This window comes from Aethalodelphis obliquidens, unplaced genomic scaffold, assembly GCF_003676395.1.
Source record: "Aethalodelphis obliquidens isolate GAN/ISIS:26980383/991018 unplaced genomic scaffold, ASM367639v1 scaffold65, whole genome shotgun sequence".
NCBI classification, from domain to species: Eukaryota; Metazoa; Chordata; class Mammalia; order Artiodactyla; family Delphinidae; genus Aethalodelphis; species Aethalodelphis obliquidens.
The window spans coordinates 8,172,475-8,186,724 of NW_020838009.1; the positions used below are offsets into that span (position 1 = coordinate 8,172,475).

General features: G+C 38.0%; 1 protein-coding gene across 2 annotated transcripts in view; it reads left to right on the top strand.

Annotated features, from left to right (window-relative positions):
• Window positions 1-14,250, top strand: part of HDGFL3 (HDGF like 3) — a 75,036-nt gene that overhangs the window by 46,686 nt on the left and 14,100 nt on the right. For both annotated transcript variants that reach the window (XM_027089357.1, XM_027089355.1), the window contains exons 2-4: window positions 3,128-3,204; window positions 10,973-11,111; window positions 13,821-13,979. In XM_027089357.1, coding sequence (XP_026945158.1) covers window positions 3,128-3,204; window positions 10,973-11,111; window positions 13,821-13,979 — 375 coding nt within the window. The remainder of the gene's footprint in view (window positions 1-3,127; window positions 3,205-10,972; window positions 11,112-13,820; window positions 13,980-14,250) is intronic.

Genomic DNA, 14,250 nt, shown 5'->3' on the forward strand with positions numbered 1-14,250 from the left:
ACAGATAAACAATGAACGATAACAAAAAGGCCACCGTATTTGAAGTATTCTACATTCACTTTTTAATTTCTTGAGGATTCTTAACGTTCCTTTATATTAGATTTTTGTAATCTTATTAGTGTCTGTAAATCAGTAAAAACAGAGCTCTTTCATTTTAAGAAATTTATATCTAATTTGTTAATACCCTTCCCAGAAACAGGAAAATGTTTCAAACTCACACAGGGAAGGGTAAAGACTCTCAAGTATGATAGGCACACAGAGAGCCTACGGCTTCAGGTCTACTTCAGTTACAGGTTAAAGGAAACACAAAATACATGTACTCACTGATCTAGATCTCAAAGGGCTTTTCTTCTTTCCAGTAAAAGCAAGACTTATTCTTCTACAAACCAAAAGACTGTTGTACCAGATTATTTGCCCTGTCATACCCAAAAGAGAATAGGTCCCCATCCTCCTATTAACGGGGAATAACACACTGGCTGTGTGCAAACCAGAATCAGAACCAAACATAGCCAAGAACCAGAAATAAAAGTGAAAATAAAAGTCAGGAAAATAGAAACAGTAGAAAAACAGAAACTCTGAAGTTAAAGTTCTGTTGCCACTTGGTATTCACTCTAGAAGCCAAAACAAACAAACAAAAACCAGTGCCCCAGGAGGTACACTCTTTAATTGGTTCAAGAAGGCATATATATCCACTTGAACAACTTCGTATAATTCCAAAACTGTCAAAGTGTAATTTTCAAAACAAGACTCAGTAAGATATAGTGAGTGCATGTCAACATTTAACACCTTTATGAGGGAACCAGCGTGATGGTAAAGCCACTAATTTGGCATTATTTATTACAGGGGTGTGAACTCAGATATTCAGAGGGGCCAGGCAAGCAATTGTAAGTAAGGGAAGCAGGCATTAACAACGTTGCCTAGAGAGTGGTGGGGAATGTAGCAAACTTGAGAGAACATACCTTGTCTGAAGGCAGCTGTTGATCATCTTCAGCTAATTGTTGCCTCCTGGGAATGCAAGCTTAGTGTTGCTTATTCCTATCTTCCATATTTTTTCACGGAGGCTATTGTTCTGGGTTTAAGATGAATCTTCCAGTTTTAAAGTGTTGATACCTAATTCAGTTTTTTAAAAACACTGTATGAGCCAAACAAAACATTTCTTCAGGCCAGACATGGCCTAAGGGCTGTCAGTTTGCAACTTCTACAGTAGATGTTAGTTATATAACACAGTGAAGGAAAAGTTTAGCCAAAAGTTGTGTTTTATTTGAAAGAAAAGTTTTTTTAAAAAGATACACTTTCAGTTTTCTCACAAGAGTGAAAAAAAAACATGATGGGATAGTGTTTTGTCGGCTAGCAATTCAGTGCCTCCCACATACATAAACATACATTTCCATATTAAGTTCTATTTTTTGTCCATTTAAAATATAGTTATTCATTTTCTGGAGATCTATATCATAGCGTGAATATTCTTAACACTACTGAACTGTAAATTTTAAAATGGGTAAGATAGAAAATTTTATGTTATGTATTTTTTACCACAATAATATATGTATGAGAGAGAGAGTGTGTGTGTGTGTATAATTGAATTTTATTCAAAATGAAATTACTCATTTTAAATTGTCTTTGTAGGGTAGTGTATTGAATGTAAAACATACAGGGTTTACCCAGAAGTTGTACAGTCGGTAACGGGAAAGCCCAGAGGCAAGGAGATACTTTGACAGGCTGCTGTGGCCTTGTCAAAAGATCTTGAGAACTTTTTTAGGGAACTAAATTTAGTAGTGGGAATGGTGTTCAATTTGGAGACATTTCAGGAGCCAAATTGGGGAATTTGGTGAAAAACTGAATGTGGAGCTTGAGGAAATAATAAAAAGATTAAGGTTTCTTTCTTGGTACTGAGTGTACCAGTACTTAAGATAGGAAACAAAAACAGATTCAGAGAAAATTAGTTCAGTTTTAGGCAAGGCATGGAATTTCAGGACTTGAAGGAAACCTAGAGGTTACCTAGTGCAACCGTCTCATTTTACAGATGTGAAAGTCATTAAGTGATATCTTCGATATCACAATTGAAGTCAGAAGCAGGACTAAAGTTTCTAGACTGAAAGTCCATCTTTTCTCAGTACACCAGGGCATCTGTTCTGTGACACATGGTTCTTTCAGTTCAGAGATGAATGTTGTGATGCTGTAGTAATCCTCAGGCTGTCGCCATATGTTAGTTCAGAAGGCCTGCAGATATCTTCAGGACACAGGATACCAGACCCTTTTCCTTGCTCTATAAACTCCAAGTATGCCTCTTCTGAAGAACTCCAGGCCTTTTCTTCATTTTAAGTTGCTTGTAGGACATGTAAATGGAAATGGTTTGTAGATGTTTGTAATTTCATTCCTGGAGTTCAAAGGAAAGGTTGGAACTACAGATGGAGATTTAGGAGTCAAGGACCATTTCTTGAAACATTCTAGGGAATGATGTTTATATAACTATGTAGCATTCTAAAGAACTTAGACTTTATCCTATGAGAAGTTTTCAACCTCAGCTGTACATAAAAATTGCTGGGTCTGGGGAAGGATTGATGATCTTTAGTTTTTAAAAGCCCCAGAGGTTTCAGATGCACAGCTATGACAAGCTGTTGAAGGATTTGACACAATCAAATATGCATTTAAAAAGGTAATGTGAGCTTCAGTGGATGGGGAGAGACTTGCACTAGTCCAGGCAAGAGATGATATCTTTCAATGACTACATAATATTTTGAGTTAATGTTCTATAATTCTCCTATCTTGTAAGGGTGGGATATAAAAATTTGTTACTATCCCCCAAAAGTGCATCTTCTGTTTCTTTTTTGTTATTCTTTTGAATTATTTCACTAGGACACATTCCCAAGAGTAATTCTATTGAGTTGAAGGAAATGAGTAGTTTTGGCTCCTGATTATGTATTACCATAATAGTTATAATCAATTTACAGTGTTACTCTCCATATGGTGTGCCAAATACGACCTTTAGAATCATTTTATAAGGTTCAAGGAAAGGAAAACTGTTGGGATTTTTATTAGAGTGATTTTATTTTGAAATTAACAATAAATTATTGGAACAATGTTTATATCATGTTTATGCTATTTTACATGGTTTTATCTTTAATAGATTGATGAACTCCCAGAGGGAGCTGTGAAGCCTCCAGCAAATAAGTATCCTATCTTCTTTTTTGGCACCCATGAAACGTAAGTCAACAAAACAACTTAAATTTTCAACAATTCTAATTTGATTCTGCTAGACTACATTATATGTTGTTAAAATCACTTTATATTATTTTATATGTTGTTAAAATCATTATAATCAATTATATAAAATTGCAAAGATAATATATTTTTTTCTTAATGTAAAGATTTTTCATTTATTTGGCTTTTGAATATCATTTCTGTTTCTGCTTAAATGTTGGGCATGACCCAGAAGTTTCCTTTAGGACACTTTTAAGACCTAGAGAGATGTCTTCCATTCATATTTCACAGAACAAAGTTATGTTCTCTCAGTCTCCTTCAATTTGTCAGACCCTGAAGGAAACATACTACCTTTCTAAGTTTTTGTAATTGTGTTGGTCAGAATACAGATTAAGCTATTGAATAAAGGAAACTGAAAATACAGTGTCTCAAATAATATAGGAATTTACTTCTTTTTTTGGAAACAGTCCAGGGATGGGGGATCTAGATAGATAGATAGATAGATAGATAGATAGATAGATCTGTCTATCAAGGTAGATAGATCAAGGTGGATGTTCCTTCCGCTCTGCTCTAGGGACCCAGGTTTCTTCTGTTGTATTGTCCTACCATTCCTAGGGCATTGCCCTTGTCTGCTTATTTAAAAAAAAAGCAAAACCTGGCTCAGCAGTACCTGTGCATCTTCCAGGTAGAGGGAAGGGGGAGAGAGAAGAGGTAAGGAAATGACACAGCAGTTGAATATGTGGCTTACAGTTGCATTTATACCAGTGGCAAGAACTTGGACATATGGTCACATCTAGCTGTAAGGAAGCTGGAAGCATAGTCTCTAGCTAGGCAACTTTGTTGGGGAAGCAAATTGGGAGGAGTATCCATTAAAAGAAAGACAATGATAATGGATGCTAGGGAACCATAGGCAGTCTTGACACACAGAACCTGACACACTGAGAACGTATATGGTTATTTACAACAAGGACACAAATGGAATAGAAACTGCAAATGGGAGGGAAAGCTAAAAACTAAGATGAAATCTTATATTCAGGGTCACCCCCTATGTTCGTGTGAATGTTAGTAGAGCCAGGCATGAACTTCTTTTCTTTTTTGCGTTACGCGGGCCTCTCATCGCTGTGGCCTCTCCCGTCGCGGAGCACAGGCTCCGGACGCGCAGGCTCAGCGGCCATGGCTCACGGGCCCAGCCGCTCCGGGGCATGTGGGATCCTCCCAGACCGGGGCACGAACCCGTGTCCCCTGCATCGTCAGGCGGACTCTCAACCACTAAGCCACCAGGGAAGCCCTAGGCATGAACTTTTTTTCTTTGCTTGCTGTCTCTACCACTCTGACATCTTCCTCATTCTCGTATTGAAAGAGAGCTAGCTGGGAGAGGGCCGTTTAAGGCATATTTCTTTCTTGTCTTCATGTGAGAAATTTATGTTTTTTTCAAGAGGTTAGTTTTATTTTCTTTGTTTTATTTTTATCTAATAGACACTTGTGGACTATGCAACTTAACATGTTTTTCTCCTTGAAGAGGTTGCTCGAAGCTTAGAAATAAATGTTTTACCTATAGTAATAAGTGCGTAGGGCTTTGTGATACCCATTTTTGTATTTCCCTCATTCCTGCTTCCCTTTTATGTCTGTACCATTATTTTGCTTTTCCTTTAGAACCTAAGTCCAAGTGATCTGATTGTACATCTAGAAAAAGGCAGGATTTGATAAACAAGATTATCACGTTTCCATTGCATACACCAAAATCAACCATTTACTAATATTATATGGTAACTTTCATTCACTTAGTAAACATTTTCTAGATATTCTTTAAGGCACCGAAAATAAAAGTTGCCCTTAAAGAATTTGCCACCTAGTATATTGCTAGTACAAGTAACAGAATCATTCCAGTAAACAGTGTGACGGATTTTATGGAGTTATTTCTTATAGCATCCTTAATATAAGTCAGTGGCATAATTCCAAGTCTCAATTCAGTAAAAGCAATTCTACCAAGGAACAGTGTGATACAGTCCATATGTGAGTTTTTTTGCTGGATTAGAAAACCTGTTATAACATTGTTTCAGCTGATCATTTACTAAGTATTGGGTGTCCTTAAACCTGAGATTATATGCCCTGGCAAGTACCTAATACCTGAGATTATATGCCCTGGCAAGTACCCTGTGAAGGCAGAGATTCTGTGGATGTTGCTAAGCCCTATATACACAGTGCTTTACACAGTGCCTGGCCCATGGTAGGTGTTTTTTTGTTTCTTGTTTTTTGAATTTTATGTTATTTATTTTTTTATACAGCAGGTTCTTATTAGTCATCAATTTTATACACATCAGTGTATACATGTCAATCCCAATTGCCCAATTCATCCCATCCCCACCCCCCGCCGCTTTCCCCACCTTGGTGTCCATAAGTTGGTTCTCTAAATCTGTGTCTCAATTTCTGCCCTGCAAACCGGTTCATGTGTACCATTTTTCTAGGTTCCACATATATGCGTTAGTATACGATATTTGTTTTTCTCTTTCTGAGTTACTTCATTCTGCATGACAGTCTCTAGATCCATCCACGTCTCAACAAATGACCCAATTTCGTTCATTTTTATGGCTGAGTAATATTCCATTGTATATATGTACCACATCTTCTTTATCCATTCGTCTGTCAATGGGCATTTATGTTGCTTCCATGACCTGGCTATTGTAAATAGTGCTGCAGTGAAAATTGGGGTGCATGTGTCTTTTTGAATTATGGTTTTCTCTGGGTATATGCCCCGTAGTGGGATTGCTGGATCATAAGGTAATTCTATTTTTGGCTTTTTAAGGAACCTCCATACTGTTCTCCATAGTGGCTGTATCAATTTACATTCCCACCAACAGTGCAAGAGGGTTCCCTTTTCTCCACACCCTCTCCAGCATTTGTTGTCTGTAGACTTTCCGGTGATGCCCATTCTAACTGGTGTGAGGTGATACCTCATTGCAGTTTTGATTTGCATTTCTCTAATAATTAGTGATGTTGAGCAGCTTTTCATGTGCTTCTTGGCCATCTGTATGTCTTCTTTGGAGAACTGTCTATTTAGGTCTTCTGCCCATTTTTGGATTGGGTTGTTTGTTTTTTTAGTATTGAGCTGCATGAGCTGTTTATATATTTTGGAGATTAATCGTTTGTCCATTGATTTGTTTGCAAATATTTTCTCCTATTCTGAGGGTTGCCTTTTCATCTTGTTTATGATTTCCTTTGCTGTGCAAAAGCTTTGAAGTTTCATTAGGTCCCATTTATTTATTTTTGTTTTTATTTCCATTACTCTAGGAGGTGGATCAAAAAAGATCTTGCTGTGATTTATGTCAAAGAGTGTTCTTCCTATGTATTCCTCTAAGAGTTTTACAGTGTCCGGTCTTACATTTAGGTCTCTTATCCATTTTGAGTGTATTTTTTTGTATGGTGTTAGGGAGTGTTCTAATTTCATTCTTTTACATGTAGCTGTCCAGTTTTCCCAGCACCACTTATTGAAGAGACTGTCTTTTCTCCATTGTATATCCTTGCCTCCTTTGTCATAGATTAGTTGACCATAGATGCGTGAGTTTATCTCTGGGCGTTCTGTCTTGTTCCATTGATCTGTGTTTCTGTTTTTGTGCCAGTACCATATTGTCTTGATTACTGTAGCTTTGTAGTTTAGGCTGAAGTCAGGGAGTCTGATTCCTCCAGCTCTTTATTTTTTTTCCTCAGGACTGCTTTGGCTATTTGGGGTCTTTTGTGTCTCCATACAAATTTTAAGATGATTTGTTCTAGTTCCGTAAAAAATGTCATTGGTAGGGCTTCCCTGCTGGCGCAGTGGTTGAGAGTCCGCCTGCCGATGCAGGAGACGTGGGTTCGCGCTCCGGTCCAGGAAGATCCCACATGCCGCGGAGCGGCTGGGCCCGTGAGCCATGGCCACTGAGCCTGCGCATCCGGAGCCTGTGCTCCGCAGCGGGAAAGGCCACAACAGTGAGAGGCCCGCGTACCGCAAAAAAAAAAAAAAAGAAGAAGAAATGCCATTGGTAATTTGATAGGGGTTGCATTGAATCTGTAGATTGTTTTGGGTAGTATAGTCATTTTCACAATATTGATTTCTCCAATCCAAGGACATGGTATATCTCTCCATCTGTTGGTATCATCTTTAATTTCTTTCATCAGTGCCTTATAGTTTTCTGCATACAGGTCTTTTGTCTCCTTAGGTAGGTTTATTCCTAGGTATTTTATTCTTTTTGTTGCAGTGGTAAATGGGAGTGTTTCCTTAATTTCTCTTTCAGATTTTTCATCATTAGTGTATGGGAATGCCAGAGATTTCTGTGCATTAATTTTGTATCCTGCAACTTTACCCAATTCATTGATTAGCTCTAGTAGTCTTCTGGTGGCATCTTTAGGATTCTCTATGTATCTATGTATGTATCATGTCATCTGCAAACAGTGACAGTTTTACTTCTTCTTTTCCAATTTGTATTCCTTTTATTTCTTTTTCTTCTGTGATTGCCGTGGCTAGGACTTCCAAAGCTAGGTGGAATAATAGTGGCAAGAGTGGACATCCTTGTCTCGTTCCTGATCTTAGAGGAAATGCTTTCAGTTTTTCACCATTGAAAATGATGTTTGCTGTGGGTTTGTCATATATGGCCTTTATTATGTTGAGGTATGTTCCCTCTGTGCCCACTTTCTGGAGAGTTTTTATCATAAATGGGTGTTGAATTTTGTCACAAGCTTTTTCTGCATCTATTGAGATGTTCATATGTTTTTTATTCTTCAATTTGTTAATATGGTGTATCACATTGATTGATTTGCGTATATTGAAGAATCCTTGCATTCCTGGGATAAACGCCACTTGATCATGGTGTATTATCCTTTTAGTGTTTTGCTGGATTCTGTTTGCTAGTATTTTGTTGAGGATTTTTGCATCTATATTCATCAGTGATATTGGTCTGTAATTTTCTTTTTTTGTAGTATCTTTGTCTGGTTTTGGTATCAGGGTGACGGTGGTCTCGTAGAATGACTTCAGGAGTGTCTAAAACTAGCTGTTGAATGAATTAAAATTGATTAAATGAAATAAATGAAAGGGGGGGAAGGTATGTGGAAGGTGAGGAACTTAACAAAAAAACTGTCAGCAGGAGCACCCTCAGGCAGGACCAGAATTTTCCTCAGAACATGGCTTTGAATCTGTTGCTCAGACAGATAGGTGATTGGAGCCCCAATTTCTTCTGCTCCATATAACTTTACCCCAGTAGTTTTAGTCCGGACAATTTTCAAGGCAGCCTTTGTCAGGAAAAAAAATAACATCCTTAGAGCTTGTAACTTTGAACTATTTTCTGGCCTACCCTTTAAAATTTATAAAACATACAGCAAAGTTAACCAGTTGAGAGGGGATTTGATTTGTGGAATTATCTATAATCCAGGAAAAACCAAGATTGTCTGTCAAAAACAAGAACTTGTTTTAGAATAGCTCATTCAGTGTCCCTCTTTCTGGCAGCAGCTAACATGGCCAGTTGAATCATTAACCTTGACTCCTGAGGCATAATTAAAGTACAGACAAGCTCTGGTTAGCATCTATAGCTGACGTGAACCTCAGGCAGCTTAGCCCACAATTCCTATACATAGAGTCAAGGACTGGAGAAAGGTCACAAGCCACAGTCTAATAATTCATGTCAAATTGCTCTAAAAGTGAAATCACCATACCCAAAGCCACATTTCCTTCTCATGCTCAGTTTGTCAGGCATTTGGTTAGAATGTCCAGTATCCTAATAAACTATCTCTGGATTCAGTGAAATGCAGTCATGCTGAACAGTTAAAGGTGAACAGTCAAGGAAAGTTTGGTGATTGGGGTCAGAAAGCTTCCTCAGGTGATTTTATCAACTTGAATTCTTGACCAGCTGGGCAGTGTAAGGAAGGGATCAGTACTAAGATCCAGCCAGAAAATGGAATTTATAAAAATCAGCAGTAAACTGTTAACCTATCGTCTCAAAGCTTTCAACATCATCTCTGCAATAAGTTCCAAATATTCATCTCCAGCACAGACCTTTCCCCTGAATTCCAGAATCACCTGCCCAGTTGCCTACTTGACATCTTCACTAGGATATCTAACCAAGTTTTCAAATTCAACATCCAAAACTAAGCTTTTCACCTTCAAATCTTGTTCTCTCAAAAATCTTTCCATTTCAGTAAATACCAACTGCATTCTTCTAATTGCTCAATCTAAAACCTTGGAGATAGCCTCAGTTCCACCCTCTCTCTCACGTGCTGTATCTAGCCCATTAACAAATACCTTGGCTCTTTCTTGAGAGTGAATTCAGAATCCAGCCACCTCTCACCAACTGCACTGCTTACAACTGGTCCAAGTCACCACTGTTACTTCAATAGCCTAATTAGTCTCTCTGCTTCTACCCTAGTACCCAGCTCTTCAGTGTGTTTTCAACACAGCAGCCAAAGTGGCGCTGTTAAAACACAAATTGTCACTTCTCAAAACCTTTAATGGCTTCCCATATGACTCAAAGCCTTTGTAGTGGCCTCCAAGGCCTGACATAATCTGTGCTCCCACCCTGTTACCTCTCTGACCTCATCTCACACAGCTCTCTCTTCAGTCGTTTCAGTCTAGCCACACTGGCCTCTTAATTTTTCAGACACACTAGGCATTCTCCCACCTCAGGGTCTGTTGTACTTGCTCTTCCTTCAGTCTGCTCTACTCTTCCCCAGATAACTGCATGGGTTCTTCCTTCACCCCCTTCAGTTCTTAGCTGTTCCCTTTTCAGTGAGGCCTTCCTTCTTGATCTGTATTTCTAAAACTGTAAAATCCACCCCAGTCCTTAACCATCCTCCTCCTCTGCTTCATCTATATATTTATTGATTTATTTTCAGCACACAGTACTATGTATTTTATTTATTTATCTTCTTTATTGTCTGGTCCCCTACCCTTGCTAATAGAATGTATGCTCCATGAAGGCAGAGACATTCATCTCTTTGTTCCCTGAAGAATCCCCAGCACCTCTGGAATAGTGCTTTACACATTAGAGATGTTCGATAAAATTTGTTGAGTAAATGAATCTTAGTTTGAAATGAGTCTCAGCCAGCATGTGGGCCTCCACCATCTCATTCACCAGGTTAATATCATAGATAGTAATGCTGAAGACTCTAGTTTAAATGCTCAGATCTGTTAGCCAGCCCCAGGATTTATTCTAACTCATTTTCTTTTCATAATTATGACTAATTTAGGATAAGGTTTAAATTGGATAATATTCTATCTACTTTGCCACTTCTGATTTTTTTCTTGTGTGCCTCATTAAACACTAATGCTTTTTTAATTTATAGAAATAATAGTGAATAAATACACTAATGTGGCATAAAGAGTTAAAATCATTTTTTAATCCAGTGTTTATGTTTTTACTGTGAGTCTTACAAAACCCTTACCTGTGAAAGATTAGCTTAGGTAAGTCTTAGTTTAAGATGATGATTTAAGTGGTCAAAGTAGACATCTTTAAAACTACTTTTAAAGTAGTTTAGCTAAAAATCAATTTCAAAACAAAAAAGAAATTAGTAATTTAAAAGTAAAATCAAAGTAGCACCGTTCAGTGTTGCTGGTTTGCATACCTAGCTGTCTATTTTTTCTACCTTGAAATATATGTGCAAAACATCTTGTGATATGTGTCTAACTGAGAGGGTTTATATATACTTTTAATGTATTTACTAAAATATGCTCTGACACTTGAGTTGATATTAAAAATATCTTATATTTGAAGGTCAGAATATCAAATCTCTTTCTAATATATCTCTGCAGTGCATTTCTAGGTCCCAAAGACCTTTTCCCTTATAAGGAATACAAAGACAAGTTTGGAAAGTCAAACAAACGGAAAGGATTTAATGAAGGATTGTGGGAAATAGAAAATAACCCAGGAGTAAAGTTTACTGGATACCAGGTGATGGTTTACTTCATTATCACTTGCTGCATCTCATTTTTTATTTTAACTCTTTTTTGGATCTTTCTTATATGTCCTTTGTACTAATGATTACCCACCACCCATTTGAAGTCAGAATTCTTTCTGGTTCCAGTAGCACTTTGGATTAAATGTACAGGCATACCTTGCTCTGTTGCACTTCACAGATACTGCATTTTTTACAAATCAAAGGTTTGTGGCAACTCTGCATTGAGCAAGCCTGTTGGCCCCATTTTTCCAACAGCATTTGCTTACCTCATGTCTTGGCATCACATTTTGGTAATTCTCTCAATATTTCAAACTTTTTCATTATTCTTATATTTGTTATAGTGACCTGTGATCAGTGCTCTTTGATGTTACTATTACAATTGTTTTGGGGCACCACAAACCACACCCATATAAGACAGTAAACTTAATTGATAATGTTGTGTGTGTTCTGACTGCGCCACTGATCAGCTGTTCCCCTTTCTCCCCCTCCTTGAGCCTCCCTATCCCCTGAGACACAACAGTATTGAAGCTGGGCCAGTTAATAACCCTGCAATGGCATCTTAAGTATTCAGGTGAAAGGAAAAATCACACATCTCTTACTTTAAATCAAAAGCTAGAAATGATTAAGCTTAGTGAGAAAGGCATGTCGAGAACTGGAATAGGCTGAAAGCTAGGCCTCTTGGAGCCAAGCAGTTAGCCAAGTTGTGAATGCAAGGGAAAAGTTCTTGAAAGAATTTAAAAGCACTACTCTGGGGAACACATGAATAATAAGAAAGCAAAACAGCCTTATTGCTACGGTGGAGAAGGTTTGAGTAGTCTGGATAGAAGATCAAACCGGCCACAACATTCCCTTAAGCTAAAGCCTAATCTAGAGAAGGCCCTAACTCTCTTAGATTCTCTGAACACTAAGAGAGGTGAGGAAGTACAGAAGAAAAGTTTGAAGCTAACCGAGGTTGATGCCAGAGGTTTAAGGAAAGAAGCCATTTCTATAACATAAAAGTGCAAGGTGAAGCAGCAAGTGCTGATGTAGAAGCTGCCGCAAGTTATCCAGAAGATCTAGCTAAGATAATTAATGAAGGTGGCTACATTGAACAACAGATTTTCAATGTAGGTGAAATGGCCTTCTATTGGAAGTTGCCATCTAGGACTTTCATAGAGGAGAAGTCTATGCCTGACTTGAAAGCCTCAAAGGACAAGCTGACTCTTGTTAGGAGCTAATGCAACTGGTGACTTTCAGTTGAAGCCAGTGCTCATTGACCATTCTAGAAATCCTAGGGCCCTTAAGAATTATGCTGAATCTACTCTGCCTGTGTTTTATAAATGGAACACCAAAGCCTGAATGACAGCACAGTCTATTGACAACATGGTATACTAAATATTTTAAGCCCACCGTTGAGACCTACTGCTCAGAAAAAAGATTCCTTTGAAAATCTTGATATTACTGCTCGTTGACAATGCACCTGGTCACCCAGAAGCTCTAATGGAGATGTACGATGAGATCAGTGTTGTTTTCATGCCTTCTAACACAACATCCATTCTGCAGCCATGGATCAAAGAGTAATTTAGACTTTCAAGTTTATTATTTAAGAAATACATTTAGTAAGGCTATAGCTGCCATAGATGATGATTCCTCTGATGGATCTGGGCAAAAGTCAGTTGAAAACCTTCTGGAAAGTATTCAGCATTCTAGGTGCCATTAAGAACATTCATGATTCATAGGAAGAGGTCAGAATACCAACATTAACAGGAGTTTGGAAAAAGTGGATTCCAAACCTCATGGATGACTTGGAGGGTTTCAAGACTTCAGTGGAGGAAGGAACTGCAGATGTGGTGGAAATGGCAAGAGAATTAGAATTAGAAGCAGAGCCTGGAGATGTAACTAAATTGTTGCAAACTCCTGCTAAAACTTGAATGGATAAGGAATTGCTTCTTATGGATAAGCAGAGTGTAGTTTCTTGAGATGAAAGCTACTCCTGGTGAAGATGCTGTGAAGATTGTTGACATGACCACAAAGGATTCAGAATATTATATAAACTTAGTTGATAAAGTGGTGACAGGGTTTGAGAGGACTGACTCCAATTTTGAAAGAAATTCTATGGTGGGTAAAATGCTATCCAGCTGCATTGCCTGCTACAGAGAAATCATTTGTCAATTGATACTGCAGACTTCACTGTTGTCTTATTTTAAGAAGTTGCCACAGCCTCCCAGCCTTCAGCAGCCACCACCCTGACCAGTCAGCAACCATCAGCATGGCTGACCCTCCACCAGCAAAAAGATGAGGACTCACTGAAGGCTCAGATGATGGTTAGCATTTTTTAGCAATAAAGTATTTTTAAATTAAGGTATACACATTGTTTTTATAGATATAATGCTACTGCAAACTTAATAGACTACAGTTTAGTATAAACATAACTTTTATATGCACTGGGGAACCAAAAAATTCATGTGACTTGCTTTATTGTGATATTTACTTTATTGCTGTGGTCTGCAACTGAACCTGCAGTATCTCCGAGGTATGCCTGTAATTCTATTACCTTAAGAGGGTTCATGTCAATTGGTCACTGGAAAATTGAAGTTGACAGCCGTTTATTTTGAAAATCTTGAGTAAGCTGAACAACTTCTAATTAGAATGATTCTTTTCATAGTCTGTAGTCTTTGCTATTTTTCAAAAATGTAATTAGCTAATATTTTATTATCTCTTAGGCAATTCAGCAACAGAGCTCTTCAGAAACCGAGGGAGAAGGCGGGAATACTGCAGATGCAAGCAGTGAGGAAGAAGGTGATAGAGTAGAAGAAGATGGAAAAGGCAAAAGAAAGAATGAAAAAGCAGGCTCAAAACGGAAAAAGTCATACACTTCAAAGGTTACTAAGAAACCTTTCCCATTGTTGTTAATGCTGTATGCATATTCATTAAAGGTTTTTAGATTACTTTTAATTCATTCACTGGGCACATAGAAATATATTAGCTCTGTGGAGCCTCTGCCTTTAGAGACAGTAATATATCTGAGGGGGATAAGACAGGTGATCTTAGATGTGAGGTTAACTGGTATTGACTCATAAGGGCTGTTGACCCTGAAAATAGCACCTTCTCTGTTGGAGGAAGACTGTTCTTTAATCAAGGATATAAGAATAG